The 19852-nt window shown below is 44.0% G+C and overlaps 1 protein-coding gene across 1 annotated transcript in view; it reads left to right on the forward strand.

Annotated features, from left to right (window-relative positions):
• INTS9 (integrator complex subunit 9) overlaps window positions 1-19852 on the forward strand; it is a 74277-nt gene that overhangs the window by 36240 nt on the left and 18185 nt on the right. The window contains exons 9-14 of the mRNA XM_054979003.1: window positions 3684-3795; window positions 9070-9250; window positions 10511-10571; window positions 15396-15567; window positions 17519-17643; window positions 18794-18961. Of these exons, the coding sequence (XP_054834978.1) occupies window positions 3684-3795; window positions 9070-9250; window positions 10511-10571; window positions 15396-15567; window positions 17519-17643; window positions 18794-18961 (819 nt within the window). The remainder of the gene's footprint in view (window positions 1-3683; window positions 3796-9069; window positions 9251-10510; window positions 10572-15395; window positions 15568-17518; window positions 17644-18793; window positions 18962-19852) is intronic.

A 19852-nucleotide genomic window follows, 5' to 3' on the forward strand; every position in this document is an offset into this window, starting at 1 on the left:
CCCCTTGGAATCTTGCCTTGGCCATGAATATACAAAGCGGTCTTAGTCAAGCCACACTTTCTTGGCCTTTCCCAAATACAATAGAGGAAGAATAATACTGCTCTTCCTCGTAGGATGGTTGTAAGGAGTCCCGAAATAATAATCACGAACTCTCTCAAGAGCTATACTTTATGCTACTTATGCAGTCTTTCAAAAAACTTGATAAAGGGTAAAAAAAAAAAATACAGGCCTTGACCACAGTTTGCAAAATAGATGCTCAATATGATCATTAATAAATGCTAAGGATAAGGTTTCCTGCTGACGGGTTTTGAAGCCCCAGAGATTTTTCTGCCTTTCCCCCTATCATTTTGAAAAATTAAATGCAGCATATTTCACTATATAATCCTTGAAGACCGTTTCCAGACAGCATCTATATCACCCTTTTGAATTATCTTCCCTGGAAGGAATGATGGTTTAACTGGCTGCCAACTCGTCCACCCTGCTCGTCTAAGGGCAAAGTCTTCGTAGTGCTAGAGATGTAATTTCCAGTAAATTAATTCTCACAAGATCCATAATTTTTTTTTCTGTAGAAAGGTGGCTGTAGATCTGGAGGGCTGATTGGCTAGCTAGACAACATTGCCATTCACTGCAGACTTGTATGCTACAATCCAGACACTTGGTAGTTTGAATGAGGATGCACCAGATTTTCACCCATGAATATTTGCAGGATGAGACGGGGGGGGGGAAGGAGTTTTGTGACCCCCCCCCTCCCCACATCAGCCTTCTTTACATGCTGTTCTCGCATGTTGTTCTTTGCCTGTTTGCAGATGCTTCATTTTCCACTGCAGCTTTGACACCTGTTTTTTTTTTAAAGGCATCTTCCAGAGGCAATCCCAGCCAATCAGGAATCGTGTAGCCAATGTGATAGCATCACAAAGCCAATCATATCTGTCTCTGTCTTGATGTCACTGAGCCAAATTTGAATGAGGGCAGGAAACATTGGAGTGGTCCTGGATAGGCTTTTGAGCAGTGACAGATCTGCCAGTGCAGAGGGCATCCAGCTCCCCACGGAGGAGCGCCTGGGAAAGGACTTTCCGCTGCTTTCATTTCTCTCCTGTCTTCATAGGCAGAGAAAATACACAGAGGAATTTTTCTTTCTCTATGGAACATTGTGTGGAGGGTTCCCCAATGAAACTGATTTCAAGCAGACAGAGGAGGGACTTTTTCACGCAGCTTGCAATGAATTAAAATATTTATATTCCCCCCACCCCTCCTCATGGCTCAAGATGGCTTAAGGGTCATAGCTGAAACATTACATTTTAAAACCAATAGAATAGAACCCCAGATATGCCCTCCCCCACAAAAGACGCCTACAGCCTATATCCTGATCAGAGCCTTGGCCTTAGAATGGCCTTGCTGTACCTCCTGAAGATTTCTAATGGTGATGTACCCTCAATGCTGCAGGAACCCAATGGTACAAAATGAGAGCTACAGTGATAAAGGCATGAGTTCTGGTTGATGCCAGAAGGGCTTCCTTAATGCGGGGCAGTAGGTGGCAGGCAGAGGACCATTAATCGCACGTGGGGAAATATGGAAGGAGACGGTCCTAGGACATGAAGGGCTTTAAAAGTCACAACCAGCATCTTGAATTTGACTCAAAAACAAACTGGAAGCCAATGTGGTTGTTTTAAGATGGGTGAAATATGTTCCCATCAGCCATCCCCTGACATTAATTGGTCTGCCACATTCTGAACTAGCTGCAGTCTGAGTTGTCTTCAAGGGCAGCCCAAGAAAAAGCCTATTACAGTAGTCTAATCACAGAGTTACAAAAACGTGGATCACTGTAGCCAGAGTTGGTGAACCAGGTGCATATGTTAGAAGCCCATCTTGGCCACTACACCAACCTGCTTCTTAAAATGGCAGGGTTGGGTTCCATGAGCATCCCTAGATGTGCTGTGGGATGTGTTAGCCATTGGCTTAGACAGCTTTAAATATTGATTCGATGAATTTGTGGAGAATAGGTTTATCAACCTATTCAGCTATGATAGCTGAATAGAACCTCCATGATCAGAGGCAGCATACCTATGACTATTTTAGCTGGACAAATAGCAGAAGAGAACTGTTGCCTGCATGCCTTATTTGTGGCCTTTCTGAAGCATTTGGCTGGCCCCGTTAGAGGTGGGATGCTTCCTCAGATGCACATGTAGCCTGATCCTGAAGGACTCTTCTTATGTTGTGTTCAGAAAGAAGCTGAAGCTTTTTTATGATGTCGAATAGGAAGTTCCCGTAATAGTTTCTACAAAGATACTTTACCCCATTGCCCTGCAGCACCTGTAACTTATAACAATTGACCCTTGGCAGAGAAGGCAGGAATGTGAATGGACCATTGCAGGAGGGGCAGGGGGGAAATTTTAAGGGGTTCATCAAAAAGTCTTTCAAAGTATCTTCTGTACAGCAACCCTTAGAATCAATGCTCACCCTCTCAGCTCCGTGAAAGATGAAATTACGGCTATCAAATAGTGCATAATCATTACATAGATTTTTCACAGGCAGATTCGGCACTACTTTTACTACTTTATTGGCATTTTCATGTGAGAAACATTTCTTTTTCTTTCTTTTTTGGCAAGTGTGAAAACCTTATTTAAAGGGCCCGTTTCTGTCCTCTGTGTCCTCTGTGTGTTAAAAGCTTGCTGCTGGGATAGAGGCAAAGAATGATGCAGAGCTCTTTGACAATGGCCGCTTGTTGAGATGGAATTATTTTAAGTGATCAAGGATACTCAATCAACAGCTGCTAGCGAGGATGGCAAAGTAAATCTCTGTGTACAGAGACAGTATATGTTGGAGTACGGCCGTAGCTAAGTGATAAGGCATCTCCTTTGCATGCAGAAGGTCTGAGGTTCAATCCGTGGCATCCCCCATTAAAAAGGATATGGGAGTAGGTGTTGTGAAAGACCTCTGCCTGACACCCTGGAGAGATGCTGCCAGTCAGAACAGACAGTTCTGTTTTTGATAGACTAATGATTTGACTCAGTATGACTTTATGATTCGGATTGCTCTAGTGCAAATACCTAGTTCCACAGGTGGGTGGTGGCTCAGTGGTAGAGCATCTGCATGACATGTAGAAGGTCCCTGGCCCAGTCTTTCCATCTTCAGTTAAAAGGATCAGGATCAGGTGATGTGGAGGACCTTTTCCTGCAACTCTGGGTGGCTGCTGCCAGTCAGAGTAGACAATACTGACCTCGATAGACCGATGGACTGACTTGGTATAAGGCAGGTTCATGTGGGGCTTTTGGATTTTTACCCCAGCCTTACTCCAGGAATCTCGGAGCACTGTACATGGTTCTGCCCTTCCTCCCGTTTTGTCCTCACATCAACAATGTGGTCTAGGCTGGGACACAATGCCTGTCTTGAGCATCACAGCACAGCAGGACTTTGAACCCAGGTCTCTTAGTTCCTTCTCTGCATTCTAACTCCTACACCACACTGTTTTCCTGGCCTCTCGCTACCTTAACTAGTGTCCACAATGGCACTGAGATTGTTCTGTGAGAGGGAAGCCACACATGCTGGTGTTACCATCCAAAGCCATTCTAGGTACATTTAAGCGGCTGTAGTGAAGAAACATAGGAGAGTCTGTGATCTCTTAACAGTGGTGGGCCTGAATGGTTAATCTAACTGACCTTGTTTTTCCAACCCTTGTTTTTCAGCCCATGGACCAAGCTTCTCTTAAAAACAGTGATGTTCTCATCCTGACTGGGCTAACCCAGATTCCCACAGCCAATCCGGATGGCATGGTGGGGGAGTTCTGCAGTAACCTTGGTAAGTAGCCAGGGCAAAGGAGGCATGAGGAGGGGGAGGCGTTTGCTCTTCCTTGCTTTATAATCTGACTCATAACCCCGTGTGGGAAATGCTTCTGAGATTCCTGGAACCGAAGTAACTGCTTGACTCTCGCTCTCTCTTTCTGGCATAAAACTAGCAGTTGAGATTTTTTACGATGTGCCTTTGCCTCTCTCGTTAATACAGTAAGTGCTTTTGAAAGATGCGAGTGGTACCTTTTGGGGGGAAAAAAATTAGTTTTGGAAGGGAACCGGCATAATTTTGAATCGTCTGCTCCTGTTCATTCATTCACTAAGTGAACGACTTCACTGCCAGCAAGTTGTGTTTTGACAAGGCTCTGAGCGTAATCCCCATTTGTTAGTGGTGCCATATTCGGTCCATGTCTCTTAGCCAGTTTAAAATCTTCCTGCATGCTTTGTTAAAACCTCTTCCTTTCCCTCCTGAGATGCAAGAGCTGTTGACCTGTCTTTCTATACCCAACAACCTGAGGACGGTCCGGAGCTGGCTGATGCAGCGGTCTTAGCGATCAGATACTATTTCAGCTAATCAAATTTTTATTTTCCCCTTCCTCCAACAAGCTCAGTGTGGCATGCATTATTGTCTGCTCCTCCATTTTATCCCTACAACAAACTTATGAGGTAAAATAAGCTGAGAGATAGTGACTGGCCCAAGATCACCCCGTAAGCTTCTTGGCTGTATTTGAACCCAGGTCTCCCTAAATACTAGTTCAACACTTTGATTTCTATGTACCCTCACTTTTAGCCTTTTGTATATTTTTTAAAAAATTATATGACGAATCTCTCAGTCAAATTGGCTTTTGAGGCAATTTCCATTTAATACAATGAAACAAGTCAAAAGCAAATTTAGAGCAGCAATAAAATAATAAATTATGAAGGCGGGTGGATAAAATAGTACAATGTTTAAAGTGCTTCATGTATAACATTGCAGTAAACCTCACAACATTGTAAGGTAGGCTCAGAACTGTTTCCCTAAGGCAGCCTGGTGAATTGTGGTGAGAACCAGCTTGGTGTAGTGGTTAAAAGAGTGGCAGGACTCTAATCTAGTGAACCAGGTTCGATTCCCCACTCCTCTGCTTGAAGCCAGCTGGGTGATTTATGGCAGTCAGAGCTCTCTCAGAGCTCTCTCAGCCCCAACCACTTCACAGGGTGATTGTTGTGAGGATAATAATAACACACTTCATAAACTGCTTTGCGTGTGGCATTAAGTTGTCCTGAAAGGAGGTATATCAATCAGATGTTGTTGTTATTAAAATGGGTCTGAACAAGTGACTTCTCCAATCACTTCTTATTCTTCTGGCTTCTGCCCTGCCTGCTCTCTTATTTGTTATCACAACTGGCCGTTCCATCAAGTCGCGACCTACTTACAGCAACCTCTGCAAGGAGCTTTCAAGGAAAGTGAAAAGCAGACGTGGTTTGCCATTGCCTTCCTCTGCAGAGCAACCGCCATCTTCCTCGGTGGTGTCCCATTGAAGTACTGACCAGGCCCAACACTGCTTAGCTCCTGAGATCTCACAAGATCACACTAGACCATTCCGCCTTCCCTCCCCCAGGCCGTCTAGACTTCAGAGAGGAGCTAAAGGGTCTCATCTTTGACGTTGCACTACAGAATGCCTCCAAAGGGACACCATGAAATCGGAGACAGACCCTACATTTTGCTAAACCTACAAGTCAGACAAGCTCTTCCCTTACCTGACTTTGCACCACGAAGTGCTTCTGAATCACAGCGTGAAGTTGGAGAATGGCCGCTCACCAGAGGGGATGAGGTGGTTGCTGGAATGACTGAGTTTGTCGACCTTTTAGCAGAGGTCAGGCTCGGTGGCAGGAGCAGCAGAGATGCCATGCTAGATTTCAAATCCAGACATTGTGAGGGGGTAAATGTTCAAGAAAATGTTGTTTGTCCCCTCACAAGAGATTTGAATGGTAGAGGTATCCAACCGTCTGTGGCCTTGATTTAATAACCTTTTTCTTTTGTAAACAATCCAGTGCAGAATTGAGCACAAAATGATAGATCCCTATCCTGAGGAGTTTGCAAATCTAAAATTTGACATGAGGATGCCTCAGGTGGAGGGAATCGGAGATGGAAACAGAGGAAGAGTTTAAGCCTATTGATTTTCAAGGGCCTTGAACATGTGCGAGTTTTCATTGGATCGTGGCCTAATTTGTCTGGCTGATACTGTACAAGATGTTTAATTTTTAAAAATTTTTCCAATGGCCTTATGGAAGATTTTTACGGTCATTGTTGAATCTGTGTTTTGGACACTTCTATTTGGGTATAGTAATTGTATTCTCTGCTAATTGCTGTAGCCTTTGGCTAAGATTATAAACTGGGTTACAGTTCCCTAGAAATACGGCAACAAAATTTGTGTATTTTATTTAGCTCCGATGTTCTTAATCTAGGTAGGTGGGAGCAGCAGCAGCAGCTGCTATTACAAATTTAGAATTAACTAGCAAATTAATTTTCACTGTTGGAAAAGCTGATAATTGTCTGGCTGTGCGATGCAGTGGGTGTGAACGACATCATTTCCCAGCCTGTTTGAAATGTGGCGCCTGATGCTTACGCCGCAGACGGATCTGGTTCGCTCGGGTCTCTGATGCGCCATCCAAGCAGGGCTTTTGTGGGGTATCAAAGGGCTGCCTGAGGGGATTGTCACACCCACATGCCTGAGTGTGAGCTGAAAGCCAGATTTGTTCGTAGATCTGAGGAGGAGAAAAAATAGAAGCCTTGAATTTTTAGCCAGAGGAGAAACGGATTGAAATTCTGTAGCTTGCTAGCTCAGAGTCTCCTTGTGGGTGGTGGCAGTAAGGATTTGGTGTTACATGTGCAGGAATGCTGTAGCTGTACAAATAACACTTCCTCTAGAGGTGTGCCTACTTGCGTTCCACTCGTTCTGCTTGTATATCTGTACATGTTGACATGCTCAAGCACAATCTGTCAACAACATCAGGCCAGAGACTACCTTTGCAAATTCAGTCAGGGTACCTGTCAGTGACCAAGGTAGGGTCCCAGACTGCCCTAGGCACCCAGCATGAGGTACGTAGAATCCAGACTGGTAATTGTTTGCATCAGGAATCTGCAAAATGAGACACAGTCTTGGAGAATCATAGGACCCACTGATCCCATTTCTCATCCCCTAGTTTAGGACTGATGGAGGACTGCAGGCTCTTCTCTGGTAATTTGCAGCCAAACTACTACAGCTTCATCTGGCCAGGTTTTAAGCCTGCAAGCCAGATCCAAGCTTTTCAACTACCACCAAATCACTTATAAGGGCATTGTATTCCCAACTGATTCTGTGCTGGACAATCTCATGGTCAGTGTGGGGAACCAGAGAGCTCTTCACTGCTTTTCCTAAGATGAGGATCACGAATGGATAATTGGTAAACAGCATCTCGTCTCCCAAAAGCCACACCTCTCTTGCCGTCATACTTCCCAAACCTGCGCACTAATTCAGTGGTGTTGGGCTTGTCTTTGGGATGGAATTCAAAAACATCTCACGGATGGATGGTGAACAGGCCACAACCTAGGAGCTCTCTCTCCCATAACCAACCAGCCATATCCCTAAACATTCCTACACAAAGATGCAAAAAATATCCCACCACCAATTAACAAAAACAGAACACAATGGGTTAAGGTTGTGGGGATACAGCAAAGGCACGAACCCCTTTGGTATCATCTCAGTAAAGAGTGGCAGAGAAGGAACTGATCCAAACCTGGACTGGCAGGGGAACTCAGTCCCAGACGGGGCATTTCCTAATTCTTTGACCTTATCATGCCTGGGTGCGTTTGAGTGCAATTGGTGGCTTGGCTTCCTTTATTGAGTTATCTGTTTTACTCTTAAACTGTTTCCCACTTTCTGATGTGGTAGGCTTATAGCATGGATGCTATGTAGTGGCTCAAGACCATGTGTAGATGGGTATGGCTTGCAGGCAGAGGACTTGTAAGCACATGCAGGAGCTCAAACAGCATCTTCTGTATGCTCTTCCTTGTGACCCAACGACCTCATCATCTGGACCCTGGCCAAATACCCGAGTTTTATATTTTGAGAGTGGCAAACTTCCAGCACTATGAGATGCTTCCTGAATCACTCCAAAGTTTGGCACGGTTTTTGCAGGGAAGCTGACATGTAGAAGCTTCCATAATCTTCTCACTTTCACTCCTTTTAAGTGTTTTTCTCTTCGAAGAGCAATGGCTGCTGTCTGCCTCTCCCAGTCCATTTTTTTTTCAAGTCCTGGAGCTGTGCCGCCCTCTTCAGGATCAGGACGTAACTACATTGAAATAAACCTTGTCGAGATGTAGGCACGCACAAGAAACCTACATGTAAACTGTATGCAGATTTTCTCATGTGACAATCCTACCTGCATGAAATGGAGTGCATTCCCCACACAGCTGAGTTGATTGCTGTCAATCTATAGACATCTGGGATTAGGCGGAACGATACGCAGACGGTACCAAACAGGCTGGCGTCCCCATATCTCTTGTTCTTCTTTACTCTCTGCAGATTGTGATGTATGCATGAGTGGGTTGCCATCTGACCAGCTGAAAGTTGCGGGGGGGGGGGGGCAATCAGCTGGTCAGATGGCAACCCAGATCAGATGTTTAAAGATGGAGAACACAGCTGTGAAAATTTGTGCTCTGTGTCATCGGTGATTTTCCAGCCCCTTGATTGAGTTCTTGTCCTGGTTCAGATGCCAACTTTCTCTCAATCCTGATCTTAGCATTTGAGGACATCCACTTAAGTTGACTGGCAATAGATTTACAAGTACAAGTTCATTTGCGAGTGGAGAGAGAGGAGGAAGACAGGTTAACAGAGAGAGGGGTGCAAAAAGAAGAGTATGTAGCCCTGTTCACATGTTATAGTGAAGGCACACCTATTTGTACAAAAGAGCAACTGTGCATTCATTTTACAAATGAAGCTGGGAAGGAACTAGTACGTGGATAAATGTGGGGCTTAAATTATGCATCCAGCTGTACATGCATTGAATGTAACATGAGAATTACTGATCACATCACTGGGTGATGAAATATGAAATTGGAACTTCCAAGTTCAGAGGCAATATACCTGTGGGGACAAAGCACAGGAACTGGCTGCATCCATTGTGTCCTGCTTGAGAGCTTTCTGGGAGCATCTTGTTGGTCACTATTAGGGAAGGACTGGGGGCCTGCATGTGTCTTTGTCTGTGCACTGCTAGTCATTGCTATACCCTTATTGAGTTCCCTTCTCCTTTTATCTTCGTTAAGCTATGACCGTTCGGAATGGGGGAAATGTGCTGGTTCCCTGCTACCCTTCCGGAGTGATTTATGACCTTTTGGAATGTCTGTACCAGTATATCGACTCTGCAGGCCTCTCCAACGTCCCTTTCTACTTCATCTCTCCTGTTGCCAACAGCTCACTTGAATTTTCCCAGATCTTTGCTGAATGGTAGGTCTCTCCAGTACAATATGAGGATAATAATACTGACCTAACTTAAACTGCTCTTATAAGATTGCAACGAAATAATGTATGTGAAATGCTTTGCACTGTTAAACTGCTAAATAAATGCTAGAAATGATCATTGGTATGTTACACGTTTATAATGAGTATCTGGAGATAGTGAGTACAAAGAAAACACTTGATTATCCTCACAAACTGGTTGGCAGAAATGGAAGCATTTTCCTTCAGTCAAAGCCTAAACTATGGGATGTATTACTCCACTATGAATAAAGATGCTTCTGTGGCTTTTGATAACTTCATGGAGGAAGCCAGGCGTAATTGTTAAAATTAATAGCACAGCGTGCAGTTGATAGGAGTCTCTGGCTCCCTCTCCCTTCTTCTTATCTCTTTTAATTTTTTCCTGAAACATCAATAACTATTTTGTTTATATATAAAAAAAGTTTGTCCTTCTCAATCTGCCAGATCTTTAGTAGAATAATGAAGAAAATATGAGAATATCAAAACAAATTTGTTGGATATGATGTTCAGTGCAGGGCTGCTTTTGAAAATAGCCGCTCCCTGTCATGTTCTCTCTCTGTAATATTTAGTAGGGCTTACCATGTTTTCCTGCCCTTGAGATGGGTCAAGGAAGCCTCTGATGTTGTCAATTGAGTCAGTCTCCTACATACTAGGGGGAGGGACCACTCAAAACTTAGTTGTCATTTTTTATTTATTTATTATTTATTTATTATATTAAATTTTTGGTCCTCTTTCCCCGCCAGGCGGGCTCAGGGCAGAGTACAACATTTCAAATTACATAAATACAGTTAAAAACAGATAAAACAGTATACAGTAGAAGCAATTCTGTTTTTAAGCATCACTTCTACTTTTTGCCCTAGAAGAACAATAAACATCAAATCCCTTTAACAGCCAGGGATATCTTTGAGCACCTGTGAAATACTGAAGGGGCTGGACAGAGGGGGAACTTGGAGGGAGCTGGTTCCAGCACAAGGCACAAGAAAAAAGGCCTCTGCAGGGGGTCCCGGTCAACTTGAGCCCTAGACCTTAAGTAAGGCCCCAGCATCGGCTATAATGGTTTTTTTATCTCCACTGACAGAATTTCTCAGCTTGGATGAGAAATCTGAACATTAGGTGGCAGCAATGAACTGCAGTGTTGTTATTTGTGATTCAAGTTTGTTTTGTAACTGAAGTTTGTTTTGTGCTTTCTTTCTCTTCCCTTCTCCCACTCCACCAAAATTTTTGTATAAGGCTGTGTCATAATAAGCAGACAAAAGTATACCTGCCCGAACCGCCATTTCCACATGCTGAGGTAAGAGAATGCTACCAAATGCCTGATTTGTTGTCTCATTATTTGCCCCACGGAACAGAAAAACCTAAACCCGCTTCAGTCAAGGCATTGCCAGAAAGAATTGAGGTTTTAGACAGCAGTGTTGTTTATTTACGTAACTACCCACCTCTGTCTCAAATGGAACCCTCAATGCAGCTCACAAAAGATTCAAATGATTACCACAAAACTACTGTCTCAAGGGTTTTTTAAAACACAAATTTAAAATACAGATATAACAACTAGAGTAGTCAACAGCAAGAGCAAATCCATTTAGCCTAGTTTAGTGACGTCAGCAGCCTAAAAGGCACTGTAAAATTAAACTATATCATCTAACCTAGGCATCTATAAGCAAGGTTTTGGGTCTTCTATGAGAGGAACATGCAGAATGCGGCTGCCACCACAGGGAATGTGCTACTCCATGCCCCCTACCAGCTTTTCTTCCTACCCTGTACAAAATAAAGGCTAAGTACATGTAACTACTTGTACTCACATTCATGACCCCACCCTTCTTGTGTTTTATTTCCCGTTCTTCCAAGTCTAGACTGTAATCTCTTTAGGGAAGGGACTTCTCTTCTTGCTTTATATATGCATGTGAGTGCCACAAAGTTGCAGCCAACTTACGTTGACCCTGTCAAGGGGTTTTCATGGCAAGTGAGGTGCAGATGTGGTATGCTATTGCCTGCCTCTGCATAGCAACTCTGGACTTCCTTGGTGGTCTCCCATCCAAGTACTGACCAAGGTAGACCCTGCTTAGCTTCCAAGATTGGATGAGATCAGGGTATACCATGCCACCTTCCAATCCCCCTTCTTGCTTATGTTACTCTGTAAAGCATGTGTATTGATGGGATTACATAAGTAATAATTATAATTTTTGATAAATATTCCTATTACATTTTTACCCTTCCTCTAAGCAGTTCAGGGTAGCATACAGTGTTCTTCCTTCCTCACTTTATCATCTGAGGTAGATTAGGCTAAAAGAGTATAACTAACCGAAGTCACCCAACAAGTTTCCCTATAGAGCGAGGCTTTGAACCTGGGTCTCCCAAATCTTAGCCCAGAACTCTATCTGCTATTCCACACTAGTTTCTCAAGAGAGCAGTTGGAGCTGATAAGCTTTCTAGCTGGAGTGGCAGATGGGGGTCTCATATGGGAAAAGACATCACCTTACCATGCCTACGAGAACACCTTCAAAGCAATAGAAAGCACAGGGGGATATGCTAAACTTCTGAGCACTGTCTTAATAATGACATATCTAACTAATCTAACGTAGAGCCTTTTTTCTGGCCAGATTTAATGTTCTTCCTTCAGCCATTTTATCTGGCAGATTACATGGGATTCCTTATTATAGCAGGTGTTGTCCTTGTTTGATGGACTGTGTTGAAACTGTTTCCCATGTTCTTCTCCAGTGCCCTTTTTATCTGGCGCCACACCGGGAACTTCTACATCCTATATTAGCCCAACTTTCAGAGTTTTCTGATGATTTTAAGGTTCAGTTCCTGCTTGACAACCCAGATGGGGAAATAACTGAAATAGTAGCTAAGTTTCTCTACAGTGCCATGGCTATACGCCCTGACAAGTAATATTCTGTACTGGTTTTGCTGCACTGTTGCCCTGCTCCTATCTGTATTTTAATCTCATTTTGTATGGAGTCTCTGTATTTAAAATTTTATATTTTATATATGCCAATAAAGGCTTGCTTGACTGACAATGATGACATATAAGCAGAGGAGGGCAAATGGAAAATTATTGAACTTGCACAAGAATGATCAAAAGCAACAGTAAAATATCTTCGGCTTCTCTCTGTTGTCCTGAATTATCCATAAAGCTTGAATTCCACCTTTGTTTGCAACCTTGAGGAGTAGATTTTTTTCTTTGCCTCCTTTTAAAGGGAACCTGAGACTCTCAAGGTTCTGAATTCTGGACCCAGTAACCCATTCATTTTACATTTACACTTAATTGCAGAATATATTCAGCCATTGTTCACAACCACATTGTATTATTTAAAGGGGTTGTGTTGTTGTTTTTATAACTTCCTGGGCCCAAACTGAACCTTCTCCAAGCAGTTTCCAGCAAGATGCTGAGGGAAACAACTAAAATTTCATTACTGAGTTGTTGTTTTCACCAGCTCTGAATCACTGAGACAGGAGATCTTCAGGGCTACGTCCACAGCAACCTCCTATTTCAGCCACGCTTCACACACCGCTTGTTGCTGGGTTCGCACCTTATTCCTGTCCAGTTGGCTGTATTGTACTGAAGGATCCCTGGGTGCCTGCAGTCGTATGGTGTGGGGAACTGAAGTTTGTTGTCAACTATAAGTCTTAGTGCTCCACACAAGGAGATAGGTGTGAAGAGCATTTGGAAGTGTAGCAACAAGCCATACTCGTGCTTATCTCAGATTAATTGGAGCTTCTTAAGCTGTCTGAAATGCAGCCTTAGCAGCTGAAGTGATGAAAGCCAGCCCCCTTCAGCTCTGCCCCCTGCCATCACGCACTGCCTCCTGCCTAGTATATCTAAAGCAATAAGTAGACAGACTCATGTGAGTTGGCGGAACAGCATATTCCAAAGTGAGATGCTTGTTTGGCTTATGGCAGGCTGAGCGGGCGAAGGTGGGGAGGGCCAGCCATGCCGCACCTGCCTTCCGTATTGATTGACAAACTGAAGCATAGCTGGCTTAGAAATTGAGGATGCACAGTCCCACTCAGAATAGATTGTGGTTTATTCTGGCCTCGCTGAACAAAAGGCTGCATAGATTTATTGACCTTCGAAGTCTCATTTTGTCTTTTTTTAAAGAGAGAGGAATCCGTTGGAAGGCCGTCTTTTGTTTTCACACTGCAATTTAGGTTTGAAGTAGTTTCTAGGATCTTGCATGCTCAGTCTGCTACACTTCATACTCCGTCTTCTAGCTGTAGAAATTGATCTTAGGGACCTTCGGCTATAGCTGTCCACAACACCAGATCCACAGCTGACTTTGAGTGGTGTGCTCTCTAAAAATTGACACATGAGGTGGATTTAGACAATCCCCCCCCCCCCCTAGTTTGTGAATATTGGCAAGTGCTACACAGAGGCATCTCTGTGTGCCTGTCTGGGTACGTTCCGGGATCTTACAGCTGCATCACACAAGCTTGGTTTCAAGCATCCCAAGTGTGTCAACTTTGAATTGAATGGAAATTGAGCCAGTGGCAAATCTAATAGCAGGACCGTTGCCTTTGATATACACAATTAGATAGAGACTCGGAGAACTCAGGAACGCTATCCTTTGGTGGGAGAGTAGTTATAAAAGCCAGTTGCAGCAATGCCATTCACTTCATACTACTTTGCCAATGAATTACATTGGCATCCTTCCATCTTATAAAAAGCCTGTTTGCTATATCAAAGTCCACGGGAACAGGTCCTGCCACTTCCGCTTCATTTGGGTAAGACCTACAAACACTTTTGATTTCCATCTCTTCACCTTCCACCTCTGGAGGCTGGATTTCCCATTTTGCAGAATAATATTTGTCTGTTGTGTTGCCTGCCAAACAGCCAGCTGTTGCTGCTGGAAGTAATGCGTAAATGATGAGAGCTGCTCTCCAGTTGCTCCAATCAAAGATCTTTACCAGGATGAATCATGGGAGAATTTGGAAGACTGGGTGGGTGCTTATTAACTTGCAGAGCATATTTAGATTCCGCACTAGAAATTAGAGTCAGGGTTATGAACAGCTGTATCTGAAGAAGGCAGCTTTGACTCTCAAAATCTTACACTCTGAAAATCTTGTTGGTCTCTAAGGTGCCACTGGACTCAAATCCTGTTGTTCCACTGCAGTCTAACATGGCTACACAACAGAAACTATCTTATAGAAAGGGGAAGGCATGGTGGCCTTTCTTACTGATTTCTAGTAGCTGAGCCCCAGGTGTGATTGTTAAGATTAACAGCACAACGTACAATAGATAGAACTATCTGAACTGGATTAGGCAGGTGGAGAGCTGAAATTTCTGGCTGATCGTCAGACTAACAACCTCAGTCTCCTGTCTTTAAAATGGGGATATTGGTAGCCTATGTCATAGTGTTATCCTCAGGATGAGAGAGGAGTTTACTGCTCTAGAAATGCCATAGAAAGACAGAGATAACAGCTAAACCTCCCTCCAGGGTTGGTGTGCGTAAATACAGGATGTGAGCTATGCAAAGGGCCTGGCTTAGATCTCTCAGATGCCCATTCAGTACTGTGAGATGAACTAAGCAGGGTGCAGAAGGATGCAGAAGAGAGGGAGCAAAGTATTGCCATAGGCCTGAGGGGATCACCAGGAGTAGAAGTAGAGGGAATGGGTATTGCCTCTGTTCCAGCAATGGAGTCTACTGTTCCTCATACAAATAAATTGCTCCTTTTCACTTACAGGGGAAAAGTAAAGCAGAGGGAAACAAACACACTCCTGTACTCTACTGCTAGGCACCTCCAGATGGTGACACAATGAGGAACTGTCTCCCCCCGTCACATCCTTTCAATATACAAGCCCACACCCTGCCCCCTTGTCATAATGATGGGCATTGGGCTAGTTAATAAATAATCAGAAGGTTTTCTAAATGACTGGTTTTTAGGGGAAATTGTCTTTTTGTGCATTACCAAAATTTGTGCTATGGATAGCACAGAAATCCAGAAAGCTTATCGGGGATATGTTTTTTGAATGCACGTTTATGTATCGGTGTTAGCATGTCCTGCATTGTACAGCTTCAGTAGTGGGACAAGGGGTATCTTTGGAATACTCATTAAAGTAAGTCTCTTTGGAATGCTTCTTAAAGAAAAGATTGATAGCGGCCCTCCTTTTATCCAGCTTATTCAGACAAACAAGTTGAAGCATTACCCGAGCATCCATGGAGACTTCAGCAATGACTTCAAGCAGCCCTGCGTGGTATTCACCGGCCACCCTTCCCTTCGGTTTGGGGATGTGGTGCACTTCATGGAACTGTGGGGGAAATCCAGCCTCAACACGGTTATATTTACAGGTAAGGGTTTCTGTGCAATGGATGGAGAAGAAAGATTGAACTCCTGATCAGAGGGCTTCCTAGGTTTTTGCTCCCAAGGGAAATTAATCTGCTGTTTCAGACAATGTTTCTCAAGAAAACAACTGTGGAGGCAACAGAAGTGTAGATCAATTTGACTGGGGGGAGGGGGCGAGGTTTACAGACCGTATTATTTTCACCTCTCTGTCACAATTCTCTTGCCTACTCACCATCCACAAACCTGTATTTGGACTGTGAAGTTGCACAATATTTGAGAGGATGCCAAAAGCCGTTGCCTCTCATTTGCCTGATTTATGACCAAGGGATTGACTTCCAAATGTAATAAATGAACGGTTGCTTCCTGCTCACCGTTTATGCTTTGTGTGTATTATCTGGGTAAACACTGAAGAGGTTATCACTGAGTCTGCAACAGTGAAGTTTTCTGTCAATACATGGGCTGGGCACCTGGTCACCCACCACAGTTCCCCTCTACCCTTGATTACTTCTATGACCAAGTGGATATCAACTTCAGTACCCCCCTGTTTCCAACAACAAGCAGTTAGTGTGGTGTAGTGGTCAGAGTGTTGGGCTAGGAGTGGGTAAACCAGGATTCAACTCCCCCATTCAGCCATGAAACTCACTCTCACTGCCATCCTAAGAACACTTCACTCGGGGTAAACTCCTCTGACTGGAACAAGATTCTGGATAAACCTGCTTAGGATTGCTTTGAAAGTGATCTTGGGAAGGTTGCTTCCTTTCAGCCTAAACGGCTTAGCAAGATCTTGTGAAGGGCCAGCTGGGAAGAGAGGAGCTTTGCCATCATGATCTGCTGAGAGGAAGGATGGGATTTAAAGAACGGTAATAGAGAAGCAGCCCTGACCTGGGTAGCCCAAGTGAGCTTGATGTCTTCAGATCTCAGAAGCTAAGCAGGGTCAGCTTTGGTTAGTCATTGGATGGGAGACCTCCAGTGGAGACCAGGGTTGCAGAGGCAGGCAATGGCAAACCACCTTTTTTAGTCTCTTGCCATGAAAACCCCACCAGGTGCTCTGGATGAGGCACGAATCTGTCTAGAAGAGCAGTATATAAGCGCAGTTGTTGTTGTTGTTGTTGTTATACCCAAACCTTATGCTTCCTCATCTGTTTTGAGCCTTTTAAAAAAAAATGCCCTCTCTTTATACCAACCCCCTTTTAAAAGAAAAATGTATTTGAAGTCTATTAGCTTGTCAAAATTTAATTTTACTCCTTCAAAATGAAGCATCCCAAACCTGATTCTCGCTTTAGGTCGTATTTGGGCTGCTTATAATCCCATAATTTTTTTAAAAAAATGAATAAAGCATTTGATTAAAAACAAGAAATGGATTTTTGCCCCCTCTCTCTTGATTAAATTTGCAATAGGAAAAAGAAATCGGGCACAAATCTTACCCAATGGATTGCCGCTCCCCCCCCCCCTCTCTCTCTCTCTCTCTCTCTCTCTCTCTCTCACACACACACACACACACACACACACACACACACACACTCTTGATTGTAATGAAACTTAATTGTGGGTGCAATTTTCATCACGTTGAAAATAACTAGAGGGTTTTAAAAAGAGAACAAAAAAGGTTCATTCCAAGTTTTGTTATCTGTGTCTTAATCTTGCTTAAGGGCACTGCTTGCACCAAAGGGCCATCAGTGTCTATTAGCTGCAATGACTAAATAGAATCTCCACGTTCAGCAGCAGAATCTTCCTGAATTCTAGAGCTCAGGGGCAACAATGGGGACACTCTGGCCTGCTTGCAGTTCATCCAGCAGCATCGAGTTGGCCACTGTGTGAAAGGAGATACTGGACTTGAGGGGCTCCTTACGTTCTAAAGGAGGTTCTTCTTTGTCATCCAACAGCCAAATGCATGCATGAAACTTTTTTTTAAATGCCACTTGACTTTTTTCTCCCTGTCCTCCCTTCTCTCTGCAGAGCCTGACTTCTCCTACCTGGATGCTCTAGGACCTTATCAGCCATTGGCTATGAAATGTGTTTACTGTCCCATAGACACCAGATTGAATTTCATTCAGGTGTCCAAGTTACTGAAGGAAGTACAGGTAATCGGAGGAAGCGTCTTTCTCATACCGTCCTTAACATGGGACCAAACTGGGCATAAATGTATGACTGTTACTCAAAAAATGGCAGCCATATACCTTCTCTGCCTCCATCACCTCTCGTAGATGATAGCTTCTTCCACGGTGGTTGTGTGTTTTCCCATCACTGCTCCAATCTGTGGCTAGCTGAGTCTAGAAAATACATCACGACACAGGATAAGTTTTACTAAGTGTTATGAGATTGTTGTAAAGAACGAGTGGTGCTGTCATTCATTCGGAGTAATATGAGCCTACTGTACACAACTGTTGGAAGGACTACTAAGGGTTGGTCTTCTCGTATGGCAGGATGAGAAGTGATAATGAGGTGGCAGAGAGCTAGTGTGGTGCAGTGGTTAGAATGTCAGAATAGGACTTGGGCTTGATCTCCACAGTCAGGAAACTCACTTGGCATTGAGCTAGTCGCTACTTTGCAGTATAATGGACCTTCCCTTGTAGTGAGGATAAAATGGGAGGAGGGGAGAGCCATGTGCACTGTCCCCTGCTCCTTGGGAAAGCAGTAAGACAGAATTGTAATAGATCTGAATGGTAGTTGAGTTGATTCTGCACCTTGGGGATCACATATACAATATGTTTTTAAAAGCCAAGCAACTAGAAAATGAGCACCTCAGGAAGATGTTTAGACAAGAAATCTCCTCCCAGATGGATGAGGGTATTTTTGTTTTTTTTAAATTGCAAGAAGTCGGAGGGGGAGTGCTGTCTAGTTACAACCAAACAATGCAACCCCATGGAGGGGTTTTCAGTGCAAGAGACGAGCAAGGTGGTTTGTAATTGCCTTCCACCATGAAGCAACTCCATTCTTCCTTGGTGGTCTTCCATCTGAGTGCTAACCACGGCCAACCTTGCTTATTTTCTGAGCTCTGACGAGATCGGACTCACTTGGACTACATAGACTGTTAAGGAGTTGAGGGAGTACTAAAAAGCGACATGCCTTCATTGCAGTAGGAATTCAGCTTGCTCCTGATGCTGCATATGTAGACCAGGCCTGAGATGCAGCACATCGAGCCATTGACATGCGCTGTATATTATTTTATTGCCTCTAGATAGCTTCTGGGTCAGCATCTGAATGAGTGCGTTTTCCCACTTCCTTTTGCAGCCTCTCCATGTGGTTTGCCCAGAGCAGTACACCCAGCCTCCACCAACCCAGTCCCATCGCACAGACTTGATGGTTGATTGCCTGCCCCCACCCATGTCCTACCGCCGAGCTGAGGTCCTGACCCTTCCATTCAAACGCCGCTATGAGAAAATTGAAATTACACCAGAGGTGAGTGACCAGAGATCGGCAAGGCAGCCAGGTGGAATCTAGCAGATCCCGTTTCAGCATTTGAAGGTGGCCCCAGTGGGCAAACAGAGCACCCTCCAGGTTCTCCTTGATGACTTGTGCATGCAAGGCTAGCTACATCCCCATTTTTGTTTTTAATTTCACATTTTTATTTAAATATGCATATAGCTCACCTTTTTAACTAAATGGTAGCTAAAAGTTAAAAAATAGCAAACCTAAAGATACAACCAAAAATTAACTAAAGACCAGGGCTTTTTTTCAGCAGGAACGCGGTGGAACGGAGTTCCAGCACCTCTTGAAAATGGTCACATGGCTGGTGGCCCCGCCCCCTGATCTCCAGACAGAGGGGAGTTTAGACTGCCCTCCACGCTGCTGGAGCGGCACGGAGGGCAATCTAAACTCCCCTCTGTCTGGAGATCAGGGGGCGGGGCCACCAGCCATGTGACCATTTTCTCCGAAGGCAACCCACTGAGCTCCACCACCTCTTTTCCCAGAAAAAAAGCCCTGCTAAAGACAGCTTCCCCTTTCTCCATCCCAGAGTCGCCCACGTCACTGTCACTTTCCCCAATCTCATCTGTTTCTCCCCATCTTTCCCCCTTCTCGGTCTCTTGAGTTACCAACAAATAGCTGCACGTTGATATCCAGCATTAATCCAGCATAAACCCTGGCATCCTTGATTACCCTTTTCATTTGGGGTCCTAGTTATCTGGGAGAAAGGCAGCCTTATAAATGTTTGTTTGTGAGGTAACGTTTGTTACCTCACATCGTTCCAGCCAATCCTGGCTTCCAAGACAGCTTTACAACTACAATTAAAAATAATTCAAAGCAACCTATTACACCGAAGACTGGATGTCTCCGCCTTTAAAACAGATC

The sequence above is a fragment of the Eublepharis macularius genome, chromosome 1 (genome assembly GCF_028583425.1).
Source record: "Eublepharis macularius isolate TG4126 chromosome 1, MPM_Emac_v1.0, whole genome shotgun sequence".
Classification (NCBI taxonomy): Eukaryota; Metazoa; Chordata; class Lepidosauria; order Squamata; family Eublepharidae; genus Eublepharis; species Eublepharis macularius.